At 50.8% G+C, this 25580-nt stretch overlaps 1 protein-coding gene and 1 pseudogene across 1 annotated transcript; both read right to left on the reverse strand.

Moving 5' to 3' along the window:
* Positions 1–3841: 3841 nt before the first annotated feature.
* Positions 3842–6708, reverse strand: LOC142819593 (C5a anaphylatoxin chemotactic receptor 1-like; annotated as a pseudogene).
* Positions 6709–11147: 4439 nt separating this feature from the next.
* On the reverse strand, positions 11148–12077 carry LOC142819733 (chemerin-like receptor 1). Its single transcript, XM_075908456.2, has one exon. The coding sequence runs from the start codon at positions 12012–12014 to the stop codon at positions 11148–11150; it is 867 nt and encodes a 288-aa protein (XP_075764571.2). The 5' UTR covers positions 12015–12077.
* Between the last annotated feature and the right edge of the window lie 13503 nt (positions 12078–25580).

Genomic DNA, 25580 nt, shown 5'->3' on the forward strand with positions numbered 1-25580 from the left:
AAAATTGGTTGAGAACAAAAAAAAAAAAGAGGTTTCTGTGACTTTAAATTACCATGCTCCTAGCTCCCCTGCTCTCGCACATGCTGCCGGCCATCCCTCCGAGGAAAACAGAAAATACCAGACATTTTACATCTCCGGTATTCTCTGTTTTTTTACTGGACAGAAGTCCAAAGTACCAAACTGTCCAGGCCAAAACCGGACACCTGGCAACCCTAGTTCCTACCCTGCAGACCCTTCCCAGGCAGAGCCAGAGTCCCTCCCCTGCAGGGAAAATCCCCAACAGCCTCTGAAATGTCCTGCTCCATCAATGCCTCCACCAGCTCCAGCTTCCAGCAGCAGCTCCTGGTCTGGGCCCAGCTCCACCCCAGCCACCTGGTTCCTCCCTGCAAACTGGAGCCCACCACCTGCTCTCCCTGCATTGCCTGGAAGAGAAGCCATTTCCCCCCTTTTCCCAAGGGATCATGGGAGTTGTAGTATCTATGGCTAGATTGCAGACTCTTCCCAGAAAAGTCAGAGGCTCCTATAGGAAAAGGGGCCTAGGATAGAGAGGGATCAGTTTGTCAAAATCCACTGAACATTTTTGTTGTCTGTTTTGTTACATATCTGCTGACAGGCATTTTGAAATGAATGACCAGCAATAACTGAAACTGGAGTGATTATACTGGGTTAGTTTGACAGATAGTATTTGCAGCATTTTGCAGAATTTTAAAATATTTACGCAGCATTTTTTTTTGTCCTTGCGGAATGTTTAATTTGGGGGGCAGAATTTGCCCAGAGGTATTTAATCTGCTCTATAGCCTGTCCGGGAAATGAGAGTACAACAATTGTACAGTGCTATTGATTGACCGATTATACAATGGCACGGTAAAATGTGAAGGCAAACAGTGTGACAGCACCAGTGCACAGAGACACTTGTGTTTCTAGCTCTGATTTGGTGCACAAGGCGTTTTGAAGTGCAGAGAAACTTGGGGCTACGCAGGACGAGTCAGAATCCTGCAAGGGGAAGAGGAGTGGGAAAGATTCAGCGCCACTGGTCTGCAGGGTCCTTTTCCTCTGAGATGTGGCCACCTCTGGGGTGTGTCATGGGGGCTGTTTATACAGGTGACAAGCAGGAATTTGGAGGAGGGACTGCTGTGGGGAGTGCGGGGGATGGGCTCAGGGATGCTGGGACAGTTTGCATAGTGGGGGTGCTGAGAGCCACTGAGTCAAACTGCAAACCCTGGAGAGCCTGAAAACTGGGAGCTGTCCTCTTGGGAGGGGAGGTGCACAGGGCGGGGGTGAGGCGCATTTGGCTGGTGTAGAAGATGCTCATGAAGCTGACTCTGCAAAGCCCCTGAGGTGGCCAGTTCCGAGCAAGCCTCAAACAGCTCGTCCCAGCCTGGGCCCGCTCATGACGCAGGGTCTGAGAAACCATCTGCAGAGACGGTCGCCCACATCCGTGGTAGCTGCAGCCCCAGAGCAGGAGCTGGGCTGCAGCCGCGTTGTTGCAAAATGGCAGCTCGTTCGCACCTTGAGAAGCACCAGACCCGGCGCAGGCCCCTGAAGTGACGCTGGGTGGGGGGTGATTTGTGGGGAGCCCCATCGTCCTTTGGCCCTGGTCACCCCATGAGAGGCCTCCCCACGCGTCAGGCACATGAATCTCTAGCTCTGTTGGACGTGGGGCCGTGACAGGCTGTAACCCCCTGCCAGGCCCTGCACTTGCACCCCCATCCCCAGGCAGGGACTCGCCCGGCTCAGAGCCACCAGTCACCCATCAGCCAGGCTGGAGTTCAGAACACGGGGCACCAGCTAATCCCCAGCTCCCAGCCCCCCAGACCTACCCCCTCTGGCTCTGCTCAGAACATGGCCAGGAGCAGCTCAGTGCCCAGCCCTCACTCCCCCAATGGGGGGATTCCTCCCCTGCCGACTCTGGGTGCCAGGGTGTGGGTTCCCAAGCCCGGCGACCAGATCACACAGGGCGGGGGGCGGGGGTGTACATGGCAAACAGGATGATTAGCTGCAGCCAGAGCCAGGCCAGGGTGGGGAGCAGCCAGCATGGGGGTCCCAGCTGGCACCTGGGAAACAGAAGGGAACTTGCAGGCTGGGGGTACAAACGAAGCCGGATTTGAACTGAGCCGCATCCCCCCTGCAGGTGGGACCAGCCTGGGGCAAATCCTCAGCCAACAGGCCGGGACTGTCCTCCAGCTGGGACACCCGCCGCCTCAAGCGCTCTGGTGCCCAGACATGTCTCCAGGGGCTGAGCAGGAGGGTTAGACCCAGTATCTTAATCCCCCTTTGCTGCGAGGTGGGTCAGGCCGTCCCCACGGTCTGCGCTCTCAGAAACCTCCCTTGTCGGCAGCTCCTGGGATGGTGGATTCTTTGCTGGGTGCTGATGAGCCCTGAGCCCTTGTCTGGCTGCACCATTGTCTGGTTATACTTATAAAGAGCACAAGGGACCTTTCTCAGGGGAAAAGGCAACACGCCGCATTTATTGAGTACAGTCAAAAAGCAGTTAGCGTCTGATAACACAGACACACACACACACACACACAGACACACACACACACCCATCTTGTCAGTTGATGTTTATAATGACCAGTCTGTTGCTCGCCTTCACTAGTCGGCCATGCCAGTGAAGTACGAGGCTCAGGACCTGGCTCCTTTCGGCCCGGGCTGAGATCTCAGTGGACGTGGCAGCTGATCCCGAAGTCTGTGGCCGCGCAGCCCTTTCTTAGAGCAGTTTCCCTGCGTTGGGGCCAGTGGGGTGTTGCATCGTCAGGCCGCCTTGAGAGGGGCTTGTTTTCTCCAGTTGCTCTTCTCACCCCTTATCTATTGTCCATCAGTCTGGTTTCGGTCACTGCTGTCTTGTCTGGATTGAGAACTCCCGGCCTTCCTCCTTCAGCGTCCGCAATATGCCCCCTTCTCACGTTGGGATGCAGTGTCCCTGTGTGTCCTGCTCCCTCCCTAGAACACCTGGTGATGGCTTCCCTGCTTATCTCGTCCCACACGCATCCCTCATTCACACACCAGGGAGCGTTCATGAACATAGACACAATATCAGCCTTTGGGCAAGGACGCCCAGTCCCCGTTTTCAGGGACACCACCAATCTTTTCCACAATATTCCTCTCAAGTAATATTCATAAAGGTTTTGTTCTTGTCCTGAACATCAGACACACGCCGTTTGCCTAATGCTAAACTATGACGCCATTATCCTAACTTAAATATGGCGAAAATAGAAAGTTACACTACAGCCATACCGGAAGAGCTGGGTGTGGGTGTTCCCAAAATCACAACCGATGTCAGGAGCACACACACAGCAACACTTCACAACCTCCCCGAGACTGCAACAGACCCAATCCAACAGTAGATCAAGACTCTTGACATTACACCTCACAAGGCAGGCTCAGTACATGACACGTAACTACGTGAGTCTGACGCTGCTGAGCTTGGGGATCCCGAGGCGCTGTTTGGAGGTGCAGGCTGCCAAAGCCTCCCACATTTTATTTAACATCTCTACATTTAAACCCCACCTCACTCCATTAGCTTCCAAATCAGAGCTTGATGTGCCTGCTATTTGCAAATGTTTGGTGGCAATTACCAAATAAGCAAATGTTTGTTACCATTTGGCTGCAGCATTCACCATGTTTTGCATTTTTCTGAAAGCACCAGACCCTGGGATCAGATGATTGGGGGGGGGGGGGGATTTCAGCTTCCGTTTCTTTTTTTCTTTAGGTAAGTTTCTTGCCTACCTTGTGTCAGAAAAAAGCTTGAAATGGTCACCAAAAAGAACCCAAATGTCTTTCTTTTCAACAAATCTCCTGATGTTTTTGGTGAACTGTGATATTGAAAGACTCAGGCATGGCACTGAAGGTGGAGGGCTAGATTTTTAGAAGTGGCCAAGGGCGTTAGGTGCCAAATTCCCATTGAAGGTCAATAGGAGTTATGCTCCTAACTCACAGAGGTGTTTTTGAAAATCTCCAATTCAGTTCAAAAAGATCATGTACTGGCAAAACCACTAAAAAGTGACAATTTTAAGTGCTGATGTACAAAAGGTAGAAGTCTGAATAATAAGATGAGTGAACTCGAGTGTCCCAGATGAAGGGAGGAGATTGATGTAACAGGCAATACAGAAACTTGGTTGGGAGGAGGACAAGCAATGGGACATGGTCATACTCAGGTACAAAATCTACTGGCAGGAGAGAACAGGTCGTGCAGAGGGGGATGTGGCGCTATATGTGAAAGAAAGGGTAGAATGAACTGAAATGAACCAACTGGTACCATAGAATCTCTATGGATAGTAATTAAGAATCAGAATAAAGAAGTAGGGAGATACCAGCGACCACCCAACCAGGATGTTGAAAGTGAGTGTGAAATGCTGGGGGTGGGTACAGAGGCTCTAAATACTAACAACTCAATAATAACGGGAGAGTTCAACTATCCCAGTTGAATGTGTGCCCCTACTCTCAGGATGGGAGGTGGACAGTAAGTTTCTTGCCACCTTAAATGACTGCTTCTTTGAGCACCTAGTCCTGAAACCCAAGGGGAGAGACAATGTTTGATTTAGTCCCAGATGGAGAACAGGCTTGGGTCCCAGAGATGAATACAGCTGGATCGCTAGGTGATAGTGACCATCATATAATTAAATTGAACATCCGTGTGGTGGGGACGGCTCCACAGAAGCTCAAAGTTGTGATATTTAATTTCCAAAAGGAGAACTTCTCAAAAATGGGGAAGTCAATCAGAAATGAAAAGGGTGAAATCCCTGCTCCCTGCATGGAGACTCTTTTAAAAGACACCACAGCTGAGAGTCAACTGAAACGTGTACCCCAAATAAAAACAATGGTAAGATAAAAACGTGCCACTTTGGCTACACAATACAGTAAAAGCAGTTCTGAGAGGCCGAGGGGTGTCCTTTCAAAATGGAAGTTAAATCCTAGTGAGGAAAAGAGAGAGGAACATGAAATTTGTCAGATGACGTATAAACATATAGTTGGGGAGGCCCAAGAGAAGTTGAAGAACAGCCAGCCAAAGACACAAAAAGTAATAGCAGGGCCATTAGCGGCTGAAACCCGGGATGGTGTCTCTAACATCTGTTTGCTAGAGGCTGGGTATGGACGACAGGGGAGGGATCACTTGGTGATTCCCTGTTCTCTCAATGCCCTCTAGAGTACTTGGTACTGGCCACTATCAGGACACTGGGCTAGACGGCCCCCACAAATCTAAGAACGAACAAAACCTCAAACTCGAATCTGTTTTGTTAAAGTCGATGAATCGATTCTTTTAAGTGTCTAAGGAACCATCATCGTCATCTCATCAGACCTCCCATATCGAACGGGCCAGAGAGTGCTCCCCCCCCATAATTCCAAAAGCAGAGTTTTTAGAAAAACGCGCAAGCTTGGTTTGAAAATGCCAGTGATGGAAGATCCACCATGAACCCTGGGAATTTGCTCAGAGGGATCCCTACCTCACCGTTAAAAACGTACAGCTCGTTTCCAGATCAAATTTGTCTAGGTTCAACTTCTGTTCACTCAACCCCCCTTAGACCTTCCTCAGCTAGACAATTGAGATCTTTATTAAATATTTGTTCCCCAGGGAGGTAATCACAGACTCTGATCACTCCCCTTCTCTTTGTTAGGCTAAATAGCTTGAGATCCTTGAGTCTATCACTCAAAGGTAGATTTCCTAACCCTGTAACTCTTCTTGTGGCTCTTCTCTGAAATAGACAAGAAAATTAGCTTGATTAAAAAAGGCACTTATGGGAAGAAGAAGCCGGTATTGGAACCAGGGCACAGAATTCTTTCCCCACGCCGATATCAACAATTCTATCTATTCCCTTATTCATCCAGATCCTGCCTTGTGTTGTTGGTGATGTGGGGGGTGCGTGCCCATTCCTGGTACCTCCGAAACTCTTCCCCCATGGTGAGGTAGAAGGAGGGGTTGAGGCAGCTGTTGAAATACATCAGGATACAAACAAAAACACTTACTGTGTCCAGACACAGAGGGGATGCAACTGACAAGAACAGGAAGGAGAAGACGAGGTACGGCAGTCAGCAGAGGAGAAATGTCGGGATCAAGCCAAGAAGGCTCTTGAGTGGATTGGATCAATTGGCTCCTTCTCAGCCTGGCAATTAGTATGATGTAGAAGGTTGGAAACCAGATCAAGGCTAATGGGATCAGAAACCCGCCCAGGAACAGGATCCCAACGGCGGCTTTTTCCACTGGAGAAATCATGCTGGTGCTGGCAGGTGGGAAGAGGGATTCCCAGAGGTCACCGTACTGCAAGCTGAACCCAGCAGACCGGGCCCATGTAACCAGACCCATCGAGAAGGCCAGGGAGGCCGTGAGGCATTTCTGGGCCCACTCAGGCTGTGCCGTGAGGACGCAGCGATGGACGCTGATGGCCGTGAGGAGGAAGGCGCTGGAGAACATGTGCAGGGAGGTGACGGAGCTGCTCAGCCTCCTGGCCCAGTCTAAGTGGGGGATCAAGATGGAGTCGAATCTGAGGAGCAGGCAGACGATGAAGATGAAATCAGCTACGACCCTGTTCAAGAACCACAAGTGCCGACCCTCCTCTGCACTCGGGTGCCGGTGACGAAGAGGACGCAGCTGTTCAATGACACTCCAGCCAGGAAGATCGTCCCATCCAGCACCAGCGGAAGGGCTGGGGAGTCCATGCTTGGAGAAGTTACTGATACCACGTCCCCTCCTTCCTCCCAGGGCTGGGCGCGGGCAGCGCAGCCGCTGTTCTGAGCAAAGGAAGGAAGAGCCGTGAAAAGGGCTGTGAGGGCAGAGAGACAGAGTTTATAATCCCCTAGATCCTAGACCCATTTTCTGGAAATGGGTGACTGGGGAGGGATCGCATGAGGATTCCCTGTTGTGTTCCCTCCCTCTGCGGGCATCTGGCTTTTGCCACTGTGGGCAGACAGGACACGGGGCTAGATGGACCATTAGTTTGACCCAGCCTGGCCGTTCTGACATCCTTGTGTTCTGAGCTCAACTCAAACAGCATCTCACATCCCCTCTTGTTGGCCAGTGGCACCAATGGTTCCAAGGCCATTGAAACCGAGAGGCACCGAGTTAGAAGGGGACCATGCAGGTCATCTCGTCTTTTGCCTGTTTATTCGCTGCCTGGAAATTCCTGGGTTTTACAGAGTATCGGGGTTTTCTACTAAATCAAATATTTAAATAACCCATTTGCTTCTTGCCGAATGTGTGGGTTTCTAGGCGGGGGTGGGGTATCCTGGATGCAGACCCAGAGTGTGAGACATCTCTCCCTCCTCCTCCCACCCCGCCTCACTTTCTGACTGCGATTCCCAGATAATCCTTTTGCATTTTGCTTTCCAAAGGGCAGGGGAGTCCTGTCTTTGGTTGAAGAGTTAACGAATGATCATTTCCCCACCTTTCCTTTCAAGAATATTTTAAAGTGAGTCTTCTCTCCCTCTTCCTGTTTGGAAGTGCAGCTTTTCTGCACATTTGAGGTATTTGAAGGGATAAATTTTAGAGGAGGAAACATCCCCAGCAAAAGACCACACCCCCATCGAAACCTCCAGGAACAGAGAGCAGCTTCCAAGGAGGAGAAAAGTGGAGCTTGAAATGACAGAGAGAAAAACACCCACCCTTCAAAACACAGAGGAAGAAGAAAGCAGTAACAATCAAGCACGACAAAAGAAGAGAGCGATGGTTTTTATTAAAGGAAGGCTACTGCTGGAGTCTATTTCAGTGGTCAAGACGGGCAGTCATGACTCTTGGGTTCTCCCCAGACTCTCCCACTGAACTGCTCATGGAGTTTTGACACATCAAGTCACGGGCCCGTTCCTCAGTTTCCCCTCCATACATTTGTTGAGAGTGTGAGCTGTCTATGGCCAGGCCCATTTCTCCCTTAGGGTCCCTGCAGCGCTAAGCTTACTGGGACCCCCAATCTGTCAGGGTCTGGGCATCCAAGGTCTATGAAAACAGGACCCACAAAACCAGTTCAGCTGTCTCTGTCTGGAGCCGATGAGAGGAGTGGATGGGAACAGAAGGAAAAGAGCAGACCCAAGAGGCGGGGGGGGGAGGGGGGAGGGGAGTAAAAGGAGACCCACTGAGGCAGCCGGAGGGTTTCCCTCATTTCCTTACCTGTGTTGTGGGGGGAGGTGGCATCTCAGAGTCGATCCCATCCCAGGTCCCTGAATCGAGGCCTGCAGCTCGCATGGACTGTCTGAGCCCGGAGCAGGGAACTGTCTGTCTGGGGGGCTGTCTGGGGTGGTGGGACCGATGCTCTGTGCTGGGGGCCTGCCCCCTCCCCCAGACGTGGGCTGCCGAAGGGGAGAGTTTGTGGTTTGCGTGAGCTCGGCATGTAGCTCTGGGTGCGGAGGCCTTTCAGGCTTTGCAGACAGAGCTCGAGCCAACCACGGCCTGTGATCTCCCCCACACATGTGGGGCTGTAGCTTGGGGGAGGCAGCTGTGGGGAAGAGATCACAGGATGTGGCTGGGCCCAGTCATGCCTGCACAGCCTGCAGGCCCTCCGGTGCCCGCGACTACATGCAGAGCTCACCCAAACCACACGCCCCCCCCACAGGGCCCAGCAAGGGGGCTGCATTCGCAGGCCCACACCCCGGGGCAGGCGGACAGGTCCCATGAAGAGCACAGGGGATGAGAAAGCCCTGTCTCGACGAATCCAACAGGAGAAAACCCAGAAGCAGAGACGCCAACTGGCACTTGGCACCCTCTGATCCCCTCCAGGCTGGGCAAGAGACCAGGGCCCCACTGGGAGTCAGCCGCAGGACATACTGAGCTGGACCTCTGTGCAGGGGCCCCAGCCCTGGCCCATGTTCCAGCCCAGCCATCACTAAGGAAACACTCGCGCTGGGCTAGAGACCACACAAAGCACATCCCGGCCTCCAACTGGCCTGTGTCTCGCCTCCGTCTCCTGCAGGCCCCAGGCCTGGGTGTCTTCTAGTTCGTCCTGAGCCCCCAGAGCAGCCGGGCTTAGGCCAGCCTGGGACTCATCCCCACGGGAATCTCGCTGGGTCTGGCCCTGGTAGGTGGGTGGGGAAGCCCTGGGCTGGGTTCCCTAGGGAGAGGGTGGAATCTCCATCCCTAGGGGTGTTTAAGTCCCAGCTGGACAAAGCCCTGGCTGGGCTGACTGAATTGGACTGGTCCTGCCTTGGGCAGGGGGCTGGACTCGACGCCTCCTGAGGTCTCTGCCCGCCCGGGGGTCCTGTGATCCCCTGTCCGGTTCTGGTGCCTTCCCTCTCTCCCAGCAGGGAGCTGAGTGACTGATGTTGTGTGTATAAGAAGCAGACAGGATCTTTTTCACGGGAAAAGGCAACGTGCCACATTTATTGAGAATACAACATGAAAAGCAGCATATGCATTTACACACACCCAGGTGCACACACGTCCTGCAGATGGTGTGTAGTTACCAGTCTGTCGTGACTGACGTCCCTCTCACTGGCCAGCACGACTGACAGACTGAGGAACTGGGGTCCATCGATGATGATTCGAGGTCCTCTGGGGCTCGGCTCGCAGGACCTAACCCAGAGTTTACTGGCCAGAGCTCCCCCTCTTAGCCGTGCAAGTTCCCCTTGGACCGGGTGGGTTTGGCAGTGTCACGCTGGGACCCTCCACCCCTAGGAGCTGTGAATCTCGGGGTTTTCCGTGGTTCTCCTCTGATGGCCATTGTCGGGTTCCCCATGTGTTTGTCTTGCTTGTCTCACTTCTAGGGGTCTCTGCCAGTCCCCAGCGCTGCTCATTCGATTCCGCCGCAGACGCAATGTGTGTCTCCTGGTTCTCTTCGAGGTTCCCACTTCTTGACCATCTGGGCGTTTGTGACGCTGTCAGACTCACCCCCCTCCCCCCTCCACTCACACCCACAGTTGTGCAGAGAGCGTCAGACAAAGGCTCATGTTGTAACTAGAAGACACGACTTAGTTTGTGGTGCAGCAGGAGGTGTCACGCAATGTGAATGCAACAGAAGCCCCAGGGCGCTGTTTGGAGGTGCAAAGTGCCAGAACCTCCCTCCTTGTATTTAACGTCCCCAATATTTAAACATCACCTCACCCCTTTGGCTTCTAAAGCAGAGCTGGGAACTTCTGGTTTTCTGAAACTTTTTTTACAGAGTTTTGTAGCATCATCGACTCTTAACATTTCTTGGCAGCATTCACTGTGCTGCTTGCTGGTTTTCTCAAAGCTCCAGATCCTGGAATCAGATTTTTAGTAGGAATTTTTCTTTTCTTTTCTTTTCTTTTCTTTTCTTTTCTTTTCTTTTCTTTTCTTTTCTTTTCTTTTCTTTTCTTTTCTTTTCTTCAAAGAAAAGTTTGAAATGCCCAGCCCCATTCAAAAACAAAAAAAGCCCAAATACAAGAAACCAAATGTCTTCCCTTTCAAGCCAATCTCATCATGCGGTAGGAGATGGCTCATGAGGTTTGAAGGCACAAACTTAGAAATGAGAAAACAGAGCTAGTTTTTAAAAAATGGCAAAGGGAGTTAGATGCCAAATTCCCATGCTTAGTTCTAAAGCTGTTAAGCTCCTAATTCTCAGAGATGCTCTGGAAAATCTCAAATTCAGTTACATCATGTACTCGCAAACAGCTAAAACATGGCAATTTTTAAATATTTATATGCAAAAGTTAGAAATCTAATTAATAAGGTAGGTGAAATAGAGTGCTTCATAGTAAATGAAGAGATAAATATGAAAGTCATCGCAGAAACTTGGCGGAATGAGGATGATTAATAGGACATGGTAATACTCAGGTAAAAAATGTAGTGGAAGGACAGAACAAGCCATGTTGGTGGGGGAGTGGTGGTATATGTGAACAAAAGCAACCCAACAGTTCTGTAGACTCTCTGTGGGTAGTAATGCCACACTATGAGAAGAATAGAGCAGTCGGGATATGTTCCTGCCCACCTGACTAGTGATGGGGATAGGGACTGTGATATGCTCAGGGGGATCAGAGAGGCTGTACAATTTAAAAACTCAAGAATAATGGGGGATTTCAACTCTTCCCAAATTGACTGACTGGCTACACGGGATGGCGAGAGACAGGTTCTTGAGACTTTATATGACTGTTTCTTGGAGCAGCTAGTCCCAGAACCAACAATAAGGCCGAAAATTCTCTTGCTCAAAAAGACAGTTTTGGGGCAAGAGGAAGTTGCTGGTCAGTGAACAGCAATATCGACAATTCCTCTATTTTGCTGGCGCTGGCCCCGAGTGGTCGGTGGCGTGAGGGTTCGGTGTACGTTGCCAGTACCTCAGAAACTCTTCCTCCATGGTGAGGTAGAAGATGGGGTTGAGGCAGCAGTTGAAATACATCAGGAAATATGGAAAAGTGCTGTCTGCAAGCAGGAAATCCTGAGGGTACGGAGCTGAAATCGACAGCATGAAGAAAACGTGATACGGCAGCCAGCAGAGGAAAAAGGTCGGGATCAAGCCAAGAAGGATCTTGAGTGGCTGGGTGTCCTGGATCAGCCGGTCCCTTCTCCACCTGGCATCTAGAACGATGTATAAGGTTGGGATCAAATTCAAGGCTACTGGGATCAGAAACCCCACCAGGAACTGGATCACAATGGCCTGCATCCTCTCTTTATATTCATCCACGCCAAAGTACATGCTAGGCCTGGCAGGTGGGAAGAGGGATTCCCAGAGGTCACGGTACCGCCAACTGAACCCAACAGACAGGGCCCATGTGCCCAGAGCCACCCAGCAGGCCAGGGAGGCAGTGCAGCATTTCTGGGCCCACTCAAGACGTGCCACGAGGACGCAGCGATGGACACTGATGGCCGTGAGGAGGAAGGCGCTGGAGAACATGTGCAGGGAGGTGATGTAGTTGCTCAGCCTCCTGGCCCAGTCTAAGCTCAGGAAGATGAGGACGAATCTGAGGGGCAGGCAGACAATGAAGATGAAATCGGACATGGCCCGGTTCAGGAACCACACGGTGCTGGCCGTTCTCTGCATACGGCAGCCGGTGACGAAGAGGACATAGCCATTTAAGGGCACTCCGGCGAGGAAGGCCACACCCCACAGCACCAAGAAGAGGTGTGGGAGGATCGTCATTCTCAGGGAAGGTCCAGTTCCAATATCCACGTCCTCCTCAGGGCTCAGGGAGGGCAGCGCAGATGCTGTACTGAGGAAAGGGAGAGCAATTCAACGGGCTTCAAGAGCAGCAGACAGTCACAGAGTTTCTAATCTCCTCAGAGTTCACAGGGCTGGGGAACCATTTTTAGGTCAAGGGCCACCGACCCCACCGAAAAATCAGTCGGGGGCTGCGCAGAAGTGAGAAGCTAGTTGGTCCCCAGCCTGTAACAATGCTTGGGATTCTTCTGTCTCTACACTTGTCCTTGTTGAACCTCATCAGATTTCTTGTGGCCCAATCCTCCAATTTGTCTAAGTCACTCTGGACTCTATCCCTTCCCTCCAGCATATCTACCTCTCCCCCTAGCTTGGTGTCATCTGAAAACTTGCTGAGGGTGCAGTCTATCCCCTCAACCAGGTCATTAATAAAGATGTTGAACAAAACCGGTCCCAGAACTGGGGGACTCCGCTAGAAACCGACTGCCATCCTGACATCGAGCCGTTGATCACTACCCACTGAGCCCGGCCCTCTAGCCATCTTTCTATCCATCTTACTGTCCATTTATCCAATCCACATCCCCTTAACTTGCTGTCAAGAATGTTGTGGGAGACCGTATCAAAAGCTTTGTTAAAGTCAAGGTATATCACATCCACTGACTTCCCCATATCCACAGAGCCAGTTACCTCATCATAGATGCTAATCAGATTGGTCAGGCACGACTTCCCCTTCATGAATCCATGCTGACTATTCTTGATCACCTTCCCCTCTTCCAAGTGCTTCAAACTGGATTCCTTGAGGATCCCTTCCATGATTTTTCCAGAGACTGAGGTAAGACTGACCGGCCTATAGTTCCCTGGATCGTCCTTCTTCCCTTTCTTAAAGATGGGCACTACGTTTACCTTTTTCCAGTCATCCGGGATCTCTCCTGATCTCCATGACATTTCAAAGATAATGGCCAAAGGTTCCTCAATGACTTTTGCCAACTCCCTCAGTACTCTTGGAGGTATTAAGTCTGGACCCATGGATTTATGTACGTTTAGCTTTTCTAAACAGTTCCTAACCTGTTCTTTCCCTACCAAGGGCTGCCCACCTTCGTCCCATATTGCATCACTTAGTGATTAGTCTGGGAGCTGACCTTGTCCGTGAAGACAGAGGCAAAGAAAGCATTGAGTACTTCAGCTTTCCCCACATCATCTGTCACTAGGTTACCTCCCTCATCCAGCAGGGGCCCCACACCCTTTCTGATCACCTTCTTCTTACTAACATGCCTGTAGAAACCTTCTTGTTCCCCTTCACATCCCTTGTGAATTGCAATTCCAATTGCCCTTTCGCCTTCCTGATAACTCCCCTGCATTCTCGAGCTAGACATTTAAACCCCTCCCTGGTCATTTGTCCAAGTTTCCACTTTTTGTAAGCTCCCTTTTTGTGCTTAAGTGCTTAAGGATTTCCCTGGTAAGCCAATCCTGTCTCCTACCATGTTTGCCTCTCTTGCTACGCTTCGGGATGGTTTCTTTCTGTGCCTTCAATAAGCCTTCTTTAAAATACTGCCAGCTGTCCTGGGCTCCTTTCCCCTTTATATTAGCATTCCAGGGGATTCTTCCCATCAGGTCTCTGAGGGAGTCAAAGTCTGCTTTTCTGGAGTCCTGGATGTGTATTTTACTACTCTCTTTTCCTCCTTTGGTGAGGATCCTGAAATCTACCATCTCATGATCACTGCTTCCCAGGTTGCCACCCAACTCTACTTCCCCTATTAGTTCCTCCCTTTTTGTGAGCAGCAGGTCAAGCTTGTTGGATCCTGCAGCACTTGTACCAAGAAGTTCTCCCCAACATTCTCCAAAAACTTCCTGGATTGTCTGTGTCCTGCAGTATTGGTCTCCCAACAGATGTCAGGGTGATTAAAGTCCCCCACGAGAACCAGGGCCTGCGATCTGGAAACTTCTCTCAGTTGTCCGAAGAAAGCCTCATCTACCTCATCCACCTGATTGGGCGGCCTGTAGCAAACACCAACCAGAAGATCCCTGATGTTGCTTGCACCTCTAAACTTGATCCATCGACTCTCAACAGGCTTTTCTCCCTCTGCATAATACCGGTTTGTTTGTTTTTTACTAAGCTAAATATATTTTTCAAAGCCACGTTTTCTTCTTTGTGAAAAGGTGGATTCCTAGGCATGGGGAGGTGGACAATTCAGGGACAGAGCGAGAGACTCCTCCACCCTTCCTACAGCCTCATTGAAATTCCCAAATCCTCTTGCTGTTACTTTCCCCCTGGAGCTGGTGATTCCCATCTTTGGGTTTTGTTTTTTTAATTTAGTGAGCGATCGTTCCCCTCTTTCTTAAAATCATGAATTTTTCAAATTGATTCGTCCACCCGACCCTTGGCTTTTGTGCCGTCTGAGCCATGTGCAAGGATACATTAGTGCCATCGTGTCAATATTTCTGCAGCCCCCGACTACGTCTTTATAAATTATCTAAGTGCAGCCTCCCGGTTCCATTGTTTATAACGGGGGTGGGTAATCCACAGCTCTCAAGCCCCATGCAGCTCTATGATTAATGAAATATGACTCTGGCTGCTTCTGAGCCGTGTGCCCGGTCTGCTCACGGCCGGCCGCTCTGTGCACCCGTCCCAGCGTCTGGAGGGAGAAGCGCCTGGTGGCAGTGGCGGTGGCTCTGGAACTGAGACATTAAGTTAGAGCCGGGGGAGGGAGGATCTGGGGGTGCCTGGCTCTGGGAGGGGGATTGGGTTAGAACAGGTTACCAGGGGGGCTGGGAGTGCCTGGCTCAGGGGTGAGGCATTGGGTGAGAGTGGGTTGGAAGGTAGCTGGGGGTGCCTGGCTTTGGGGGAGAGGGGAAGCATTGAGTTAGAGGGGCAGGGGGATAGGGGTGCCTGGCTTTGAGGGAGCGGAAGGAGATTGGGTTACAAGTGGGGCATGGAGGTGCCTGGCTCTGGGGGAGAGGATGGGGATATTTTGTTAATATTTTGTTTTTTATTTATTTATTCCCAAATAGATTCACCAAATTTATTATATTAATTTTATATCAATAAATATATGTCCATTTTTTGCAATCGCACGCATAATTATACGTTTATGCAAAACCTCAAACTTTCAAAGTATCTTCAGTTTTCACAGAAGCCTCTTCTATTTGGTTAACCACTGTCTGTACTTGTTTGTATTTCAACAAAACAAGTTGTGTATCAGATAAAAACATTAAAAAAGTACCTTCAATTAATATTTAAATTAAAAAATATTATGTCTGAGCAAAAAACAATTGTACACATCAAATGACTGTATTATATTCAAACAACACCTGAACAAATATTATCATATACCTAAACCGTAATCTATAATAATAAATAATGATGGCTTTCCAATAGAAGTACATTTTCTTTGGTGGCCCTGAAAGCTGTCAGTTTTCCTTTGTGCGGCCCTCAGTAGGATTTCAGTTTGACATGCCCGAGTTAGAGGAACAGGCAAAACCCACCAAACAACCCTCCTCTCAAAACCTCCCATGAGCTTCCGAGAGGGAGAAAAGGGAGTTTGAAACAACAGCAACGAATCACCCGCCTGGCAAAACATCACTGGAAGAAGAGAGCAATAACCAGTCAAGACATTTTTTCAAGGAGGGCTATTGCAAACGTCTACTTTAGTACATAATCGGGGAGTCGGGGCCACCTATGTTTTATCCCAGCCTTGGCCACTGAAGGGCTCAGGGAGCTGAGATGACTCATGGCAGACCCTGTGCCTCAGTTTCCCCTCTAAACATTTGCCTATTTCACGTTAGAATGTGAGCTGACTGTGGCCAAGTCTGATTCTCTCTGTGGGTCCGTACTGGACCAGGCAACCCGCCCTGTCCGGAGTCAATGAGGGGAGTGGGTGGGAGCAGAAGGAAAGGAGCAGACCCAGGGGGCAGTGGTGTTGGGAGCAGAGGGGAGAAGAGACCCATCAGCAGCCAGAGGGTTTCCCTCATTTCCTTACCCGTGTCTTGGGGGGACTCAGCGTCTCAGAGCCGACCCCTGTCTCAGGCCCCAGCGCGATACCTGCAGCTCGCCCCGACTGGCTCACCCTGGAGCAGGTAGCCATTCATATGGGGTGGTCCGGGGGGGGGGGGGGGAACACAATGCTCTGTGCCGGGGACCCGCCCACCTCCCTCGGATGTGGGAGCCAAATGCAGACATCTTGCGGGGCCCGGCTGAGGGGGGGCGGACGGGGTGGCTTGTGGTTGGGGTGAGCTCTGCATGTATCCGTTGGGCACCGGAGGGCCTGCAGGCTTTGCAGATGTGACCAGACCCAGCCACGTCCTGTGATCTCCCCCCTCTTTTTAGCTCAGCCCCAAGCAAACCCCACAAGGCGGCTTCCTGCTGTTGCCTGAGCTAGTTTGGCTGAGCTCAAGGTGTCGTGTTGGGAGCCTAGGCCAGGGGGTCCCCCCAAGACACAGATAAGGAAAAGAGAGAAACCTTCCGGCTGCCCCACAGGATCCCACTCTGCCCCCCACCACTGTCCCCTGGATCTCTCCCTTCCTGCTGCCCCCAGACCCTGCCCATATCCCCGGTTGAAGTTACTTGTGGCTCCTGTTAGAGGTCAGCGGCCCCCTCATGCTGGCTGCTGCTCAGAGCCCCTCCTTGCTATCGGGCCCGTCCCACTGGGTGCTGCACAGCAGCACCAGGCCTGGCCACAGGCAGCTCACATCGTGAACAAGCAAATGTGTGCAGGGGAAACTGAGGCACAAGGCCATAATGTTAGTTGTCCAATTTTCCTGAGCAATTTGGTGGCAGAGTCTGCGATGGAACCCAGGAGTCCTGACCCCCACTCCCAATCTATCCATGGAAAGAGATGCTTGCAACCTCGTTCCTTTTTTGGCCTGTGTCTGGTCTCTTCTTCCTCTGGGGTTTTGCTGGGTGGCTCTTTTTGTGTGTGTTCAGTTGTTCCAGTCTTACTTTTCTCTCCCTTGAAAGTTGTTCTCTATCACTGGAGATTTCCATGGGGTGGGGAGGGGGGTTCTGTGGGGATTTTGCTCGCTCCACTAACCACCCCCTTAAAAATGGTTCAAATCTCTACTTCAAAATGACGGGGGGTGGGAGAAGAATCATTTTAAAAATTCCGTTATTAAAAAAATAAGTGGGGTGGAACATTCCTTCCTGAATTTCTCTTGTTTTTTAAACCAAACTTGGAGTAGACAGCTCCTTTGGCAAACTAACAGCACAAAGAGTATTTGGGGTGTTATTTTGGCTTCAGAGGGGCAGGAAAGGGCTCTCAAGCAACTTTTTGGCATGAAAGAAATGTGGCTTTTAGAAATATATTTGCGAGAGTAAAAATCCCGATATTATGTAAAAACCAAAAGCGTCTGAACTGAGGATGGACGCAACAAATCCTTCACCTCGACAGGCGTTAGAGTCAAGGACCCCTGTGGTCTCCAAATGGCCTTGTGGTTCGATGCTTCTAAGGTCTTCAAGCCAGTAATGCCAAGAGCCTACCAGGACTTGATTCTACCTGAGCTGAGCTCTAGATTTGGGGCGTTTATAAACTCTCTGTCACTCCCAAAGGTCACAGATTCCCTGACCTCAGGTGGGATTCAGTTCCGTTAGGGTACGTCTACACAGCAGCGTTCTTTCGGAATAATGGGCGTTCTTCCAAAATAACACAGAGCATATCTATACCACAAGGCATTATTTAAGAATAATTGTGAGCTGGAAGACTTCTTACTCTGACACAGAACGCAGTTTAAGAAACACTGCTTTAACCAATTTAAAAACAAAGGAGACAACCTGATCGTGTCTAACTAAATATTCTCTGTTCACTTACGTATCCTTTGTTCCAGGGTTCCGCCTTTTCTTCGGCACAGATATCGCTAACCAATCCGTACCTTTGTTCCTCGTTCAGTCCATCTCTCTCATTCCCCAACTCCTGCTCCAAACTCACACACACAGGGAAAAGGAATCAGGCAAATACGTGTTTCATGTCAAACTTCTCCCACTCTCTTCCCATTGGCTCTCATGGCTCCCTGCCAACACTTCCTGGACACCCAGAGTTCTGTTTTTAGCCCTTTAGTTCCTGAATGCTGGGTGGTCTAGAAAAGGGTAGGGCCCCTCCCATCATTCACAGCAGTCGACTCCCCGCAGGGCTCTGTTCTCTTTCCCCAGTCATGAGGGATGTGTGTACGTGGGAGGGAGGTGAGTGCCAGATGGTGTCTCTATTCCCCTGTGTCCTCTTCTGGTAGATGTGGCTGGATGCGTCTCTGCTGTGCTGGGGACTCTGCCTGCCTGCCCCAGACATGGGCTGCAAGTGCAAACACCTTGCAAGCCCTCAGCAGGGGGAGGTAGCTGTTCATGTGACATGTGCATGTAGCTGCGGGAGTCAGAGGCCGGCCAGGATTTGAAGACGTGATCGGACCCAGCCATGTCCTGTGATCTCCCCTGTCCTGGGTTCCTGATGGAACGACCACAGCTCACCCCGACTAGCTCAGGCGGCAGCAGGAAGCCAGGTCCGTGGGTGTATCTGGTGAGGGACAACAACAGGAGGTCACAGACCGTGGCTGAGTCTGATTATGTTTGCAAAGTCTAAAAGGCCTCCAGCCCCCATGGCAACCTCATGTGAAACACACGCTCCCCCCACTGGACCCAGCAATGGGGCTGCATTCGCAGGCCCACACCCCGGGGCAGGCGGATGGGTCCCAGCAGAGCGCAGAGGCAGAAGCAGCCACATCTGGCTGAATCTACCGGAAGAGGACACAGGAGCAGAGACACCAGCTGGCACCTTGCTCTCCTGGACCTCTCAGCTGGGGCAAGAGACCAGAGACCCAAACAGCCAAGAAAAAGAAGCAGTGAGAGACAAAAAGGCAGTGTTTAAAGAGTAGAAGTTAACCCCCCTGAGAAAATATAACACCTAAATTCTGGCAAGTGGAGCATAAAGATATAATTAGGAAGGCTCAAAAAGAATTTGAAGAACAGCCAGCCAAAGACTCAAAAAGTTATAGCAAAAGACATTGTTAGTACATCCAAAGCAGGAAGCCGGCTAAACACGTAGAGGGACCCCGGATTGAAACAGGACAACATGGCCTTGCTGCAGCTGGGATCTGCCCCATTGGAGCTACGGCCCATTGACCCAGCTGGGATCAGCCCCAGTGACTCCAGTGGAGCTATGGCCCATTGACCCAGCTGGGATCTGGCTGATTTGCTTTGTCATTCTCCCGCAATCTGTGCGAAGTTCAGTAGCTGTCACAAGAGACCAGGCACCCCGCAAAGAACAGAGACAGCCACGTCCAGCCAGCTCCACCGGGTGGGGTCCCGGGAGCGGAGATGTCAGCCCTGCCCCCCTGGTCTCTCGGCTGGGGAAAGAGACCAGAGCCCCGCTGGGAGTCGGCCGCAGAGATCTGAGCCCGGCCTCTGCTGCAGCATCCCCAGAACTGCTACGGAAACCCTCGCGCTGGGCTACAGACCACACAAACCACAGCCCAGCCTCCAGCCGGCTTGCATCGGCACCATTAATCACACCCCATGTGGCGTAGCTGAACTGCCGGGGAAGCGCCATCTGCACCGGGGGCCAGCTGCAGGGCACAGGCTCACACAGAGACAGGTTTTCCGTATCACCTAGCTGCATCCCGACACCGAGGCCAGGGGCTGCTGCAGACCCCGGGGCAGGAAAGGGGAAGGGGGACTTGATTAGCAGCTTATGACAAGTACCTGCCTTACGCTGCCATTATTGCCAGGGTGGTTTGGCTGCCATACCCAGCCCTGAGCCTTTGGAGAACAGTCTAGGGCAGTGGGTCTCAGCCAGCGACACACACGGCCCACGGGCAGGCAGAGCTCTTCCAGGGGTACATCAGTTCATCTCGCGATTTGCCCGGCTTCTGAACAGGCGCCATAGAACTTGCAGGAAGAGACGGAATAAACTACTATTGCAGATGACAGTGCACTGTGTGTTTGCGCATGGGAGGGGGGATTTTCCACCCTAAAGTGGGGGCACGTGATTAATGAGCCGCACACGATTTCAGTTTTTGGGGCAGAAAAAGCACCTGCTGAAAAGTTGCCGTTGTTCTGACCGTGCCCAGGGGAGGCGCTGTGGGAACGGAGCAGCAGCAGCTCCCAGCTGGTGGGGGAAGAGAAGGAACTTGCAGAGCCTACTTCACAGTGAGCTGGGTCAGGAGACAGGAGCTATGGGGAGACAGACCCCATGGGAGTGCTGGGGGGTCAGACAGGGCTGTGGGATGACACACTGGGGCAGGAGCAGTATGAGAGTGGAGGGGCGGGGCCGTGGGGGAGAGAGGTGGAGGGTCACACGGTGATGGGGAAGGGGTACAGAGCTACACAGGGACAGCACGGGGCTAGGTGGGGGCCCAGAACTGCATGTGGAGAGCAGAAGGGGTTCAGGGCTACATGAGAAAGTGGCAGGGGGTATCTGAGTCCGGGTGGAGGGATAACATGATCTCACGTTGCAGTGGGGGAGGTCTAGGCTGGATATGAGGAAAATCTATTTTCCTAGGTGGGTGGAGACACACTGGGATGGGTTCCCTAGGGAGGGGGTGGAATCTCCACCGGCAGATAGTTTTAATGGTTGTGTCTGAGGGTACGTCTACACTAGCCCCCTAGATCGATCTAGGGAGGCTAATGAGGGCGACCGGAATTGCAAATCAAGCCCGAGATTTAAATATCCCTCTTGATTTGCATGTTCCCATCTGGTCGCCATTTTAGAAATTGACTATCCCAAAGTAACTGCCCAAGTCTACATGCAGCGGTGAAACAGGATTACGAAATAAACCCCTAAATCGAATTAGGTGGTATTCCTCGTGGAATGTAGACTTGATTTGCAATTCCGGTCACCCTCACTAGGCTGCCTAGATTGATCTAGGGGGCTTGATTTGCAATTCCAGTCGCCCTCATTAACCTCCCTAGATCGATCTAGGGGGCTAGTGTTGACGTACCCTGATTTGATTAGCCTCATTAACACTGGTTCTACACTTGACAAGTAACTTCTTTTGTTGTTCTTCTGCATACCCCTGCTTCGGTAACTTCCACTCCAGTACATCTGATGAAGTGGGTTTTACCCACGAAAGCTTATGCCCAGATCAATCTCTGAGTCCCTATGGTGCCACAGGACTTTGCGTTGTTTCTTCGATGATTCTGTGATTCTGTGATGCACGTGGACACGGGGTGCAGGGACATGAGGGGTGCAGGGGTACGTGGGGATAAGAGCAGATCTGCCGACTGAATGAGAGCAGCTGGTGTTCTGCATGGGGGATGCTCAGTAACCCTCCTCCCCCCCAAAAAAACCCTGTTACCATCTTTTTCCACCCACACCCAACAACTCTCTGAGTTCAAACCCGGGCTCCTTCCCAGCAATTTACTTCCCTCTCCCCCAGCTCCCCTGTAAGCCCGATTCCCCCCAACCTTTTGCCCTGCTTCTGTGGATGCAGGAAATGAAGTTCTGTAGTGCAGTGAACACAAATCGTTACTCACTGTTTTATTAATGTGCCTAGCAAGGCATCCATTTGTCAAAAACCATTTCCTGAATCTTTTTTGTTGTCTGTTTTGTCACATACGTACTGATGTGTATTTTGAAATTAATGAGTAAAAACAATTGAAAAACTGGGGGGATTATATTGTGTTATTTTGACAAATCATATCTGCAGCATTTTGTAGCATTTTAAAATATTGTGTGCGGAATTTTTCACTTGTTCACGTAGAATCTTTATATTTTTTTGCAAAATTCCCACAGGAGTATTTCATCTGATCTATAGGATGAAAAACATGGGGCTACACAGGACAAGTCAGAATCCTGAAAAAGGGAACAGGAGTCGGGAAAGGTTCAGAGCCTCTGGTCTGCAGAGTCCTTAGAGATGTGGCTACCTCTGGGGTGTGTCGTAGGGGCTATTTATACAGTTGATAGGGAGGAATTCGGGGGGTGGCTATAGGGAGTGAGGTGAGGTCAAAGGTGCAGGAACAATTCGTATAGTGGGGTGTCAAGAGCTACTGAATCAAACTGCAAACCCTGGATAGCATGGAGACCACTTTGAGTCTAGGGATGCAGCACCTAATGAGGGTATGGGGGCGATTGGTGTGTGTGGGGGGCATTGCAGAATTCACCCTAGAATTGAAGCTGGAAGGTCTAATCTCACTTTCTTTCTTGTGTTGTGGGGGAATCGGACACAGCGCCTCAGGACTAATTCCCTAAACACACACACACCCATGGAGCTGTCCTCTCCCGGAGAGTGGAAGGAGGAAAGGGATGACTCGGTGGGGATGGGAGATGCTCACAAACCTGAGCTCTGTTGAGCCTCCAAAGCCTCTGAGCTGGGCAGCTCTGTGCAAGCCTCAGACAGCTCGGCTGAGCGCTGGGGCTGGGGCTGGGGCCCCTCATGACGAAGGGACTGAGAAACCATCAGCAGAGACGGTCGCCCACATCCGGGGCCGCCTGTTTCCAAGAGCAGGAGCTGGCCTGAGCTGCAGTCGCATTGTTGCAAAAATTCCTTGAGAGGCATCAGAGCTGGGTTAGACCCCGGAAGTGTCTCTGCGTCAGGAGTGGTTTCTGGGTGAGCCCCACCACCCTTCCCTCCCGGTCACCCCATGTCACAGCTGTTCCCCACTCTGGCAGGACAAATGCAGAAATCTCCTCCCTAAAGTAAAACTCTCCCTCTGCCCCAACCTCCATTTTGCTTGGAGGTGGGAAACACAGAGGGAATCCACAGATAACAGTGGACTCTGCCCTTGTAACTAGGCACTGAGTCCTAAGGACCCAACAATCAGCCAATCCCAGTTCATTAGAAAAAAGAAACAATCATTTATTATATAAAAAAACTACAGTTCCAAGCATAATTAAGTGGCTAGATGGAAAGAGCCACCAAATGATATAGATACCCAGAGAAACCTCCAGGGCTAAAACTTAATTACAAAGACAAATGCAGTTTCCAGCTCAGACATTAGTTCCAAATTCCCAAACAAGGAAAACAACAAATCCTGCTGGACTAGCTAAACTTTTCTCTATTTACATATTGTAAAAAGTCCATTCTTGGAGAGAGAAGTGTCTCCTTTCTCCCCCAGTCTTGGAAGAAATTTCTCTGCCTCTCAAACACAGAAGAGTGAGAGAGAGAAAAAATCCCCTCTCTTCCAGTTTGAAATTTCTACCTGTATTGTTATAGGCTGGCTAGATACTGGAGACTTTAGTTAACCCCTTAGTCAGCAGGGGCTGGTCAGCACCCCTGGTTATTATAGCCTGTGAGAGGCCTCCCCAGGCAGCGGGAACATGAATCTCTTGATCTGTTGGATATGGGGCTGTGACAGGCACCCCACTGCCAGGCCCTGCACTTGTGCCCCCATCCCCAGGCTCGCCCAGCTCAGAGCCACCAGTCACCCCCCACCTCCCCGCAGCGAGGCTGGAACTCACAACAGGGGGCTCCAGCCAATTCCCTGCTCCCTGCCCCCGAAGAGTTGCCCCCTGCTGCCTTGCTCAGAGGTGAAGCTCGGTTCCCAGCCTGTCTTTTCACCGACAGAGAGAGCTCCTGCCCCTCTCTGGGAGCCGAGCTGGGGTTTCCCAAGCCCGGAAACGAGAGTATGAGGGGGGCGAGGCAAAGACACAGTAAACAAGGTGATTAGCTGCAGCCAGAGCCAGGCTGGGATGGGGAGCACCCAGCGTGGGGGTGCCAGCTGGCACATGAGAAACAAAATGGAACTCTCAGGCTGCAAACGAAGCCGGATTTGAACTGAGTCACATCCCCGTGACAGACAGGATCAGCCAGGGGCAGATCCTCAGCCAACTGGCTGGTAGTCTCCTCCAGCTGGGACACGCAGCCCATCTAATGCCCCGTTGTCCTACCTGAAAGCCTAGTTTTGTTACCCACTTCATGTTCTATTTCAGCAACACACACAGCAAAACTTCACAGCCTCCCTGACAATGAGAGCAGGGACAATGCAACAGGTTACTACTGTTCAACAGATGAAGTCTTTTGAACTGACACCTCACATGGCAGATTTGTACCATAATTACATGGCACGGCTGAATGTGGGTTCCAGGCTGCTGTTTTGAGGTAGACCATCTCACTTCCATTGGCTTCCTAGATTTTCTAAACTTTTAGTGGAGTTTCGTAGCATCCCTGACACTTACAATTTGGCTGTGGCATTTGCCAGCTTGACATTTTTCTCAACGCCTCAGGTCCTGGAATCAGATGCTGAGGTGGGAATTTCAACTTCCTTTTCTATTCTTTAGGTAAGTTTCTAGCCTTCCTTGTTACAGAGAAAAGCTTAAAATCACCCCCCACCCCCAAAATAAGAAGGCAAAAATAAAGAACCCGAATGTCTTTTATTTCACACCAGTCCCATGGTGTTTTGGTGGGTGTCTCATGAGGGTTGGAGGACCAGATATTTAAAGGTGGCTAAAGCAGTTAGATGCCAAATTCCCACTGAAGGCCATTAGGAGTTAAGTGCCCAACTCACAGAGGTTCTCAAGCAAATCTAACCCATAGATACCTAAGTCTCACTGACTCTCAGTGAGGTTCCTACGGACCTTAACCCTTTTGAAAATGTTCCCCTTTGTTTCATAGACACGCTGGTCTTCAAGGAACGCAGGACAGAAGAAGGGGTGGAGCTGCAGCGGAGGAGAAGATGGTGTGAATCGTGAGATGGAGATGCAGAAGAGGACAGCCCAGAAGGGACCACATGCCCCCAAATGATCCATGAATAAAACCACGACTCTACTGTATTTAGTTAAAAGGATCAATTCCTAGATTCCAAGGCAGGCAGGGAGCATTGTGATCACCTCTTCTGATGTTCCTGATCCCACAGGCCAGAGACAGCCCCAAAAGAATCCCTAGAACCGAGCTTTTAGAAAAACCATCCAAGCTTCATGTAAACTCACTAGTGATGGAGGATCCACCACGGCCCTTGGGAAATTGTTTCCATGGCCAATGACTGTTAAAAACTTTCTAGTCTGAATTGGTCTAGGATCAACTTCCAGCCACGGGATCATGCTAGACCTTCCTCTGCTGGATAGAAGACCCTGTTATTAAATAAAGGTAGAACCTGTTTAGGCCAGCACCCTTGGGACATGGCTGGTGCCGAACTCGAGAATTTTCTGGACCATGGGAGATCAGTATTATCTAGTAGCATTACCAACACTTCCCCTGCTTTCTGGGCTGGTGGGGGACATTTAGGGGTAAATATGAGCTAAATAACAGCAAAGAACATCAACGAGGACTGGTGGCTATAAACAAACTTGATGGGACTGCAGGAAACTTGGCCAAATCCATGAAAAGTGGGTGTGTGGCTAACTGAAATCATGCCAATGACAGATGTTGCCGGACCAGAGTGGCTCAGCCTTTCTTTATTGTCAGGGTGGATACTTACAGACTACGATCAAATGACCCCTTCACATTTTCCTTGTTAAGCTACATAGACTGCACTTCTTATGTCTCACGCTAAGGCGGGTTCTTCATTCTCCTCACACGTCTCTGCAGAAGACCAAAAATCTACATGCCAAAATAAAATTGGGGGATCAAAAGGAGCCAGAAGAAGCCAGTGAACAGAATTCTTTCTCCGTGCCATGTTCACAGATATCATCCATTCCC

Source organism: Pelodiscus sinensis, chromosome 22, assembly GCF_052426305.1.
Source record: "Pelodiscus sinensis isolate ZL-2025 chromosome 22, ASM5242630v1, whole genome shotgun sequence".
NCBI classification, from domain to species: Eukaryota; Metazoa; Chordata; order Testudines; family Trionychidae; genus Pelodiscus; species Pelodiscus sinensis.

What these genes read in the sequence shown, in the direction of transcription:
- LOC142819733 (XM_075908456.2), bottom strand. Translation starts at nt 12,014, where the DNA reads ATGACGATCCTCCCACACCTCTTCTTGGTGCTGTGGGGTGTGGCCTTC.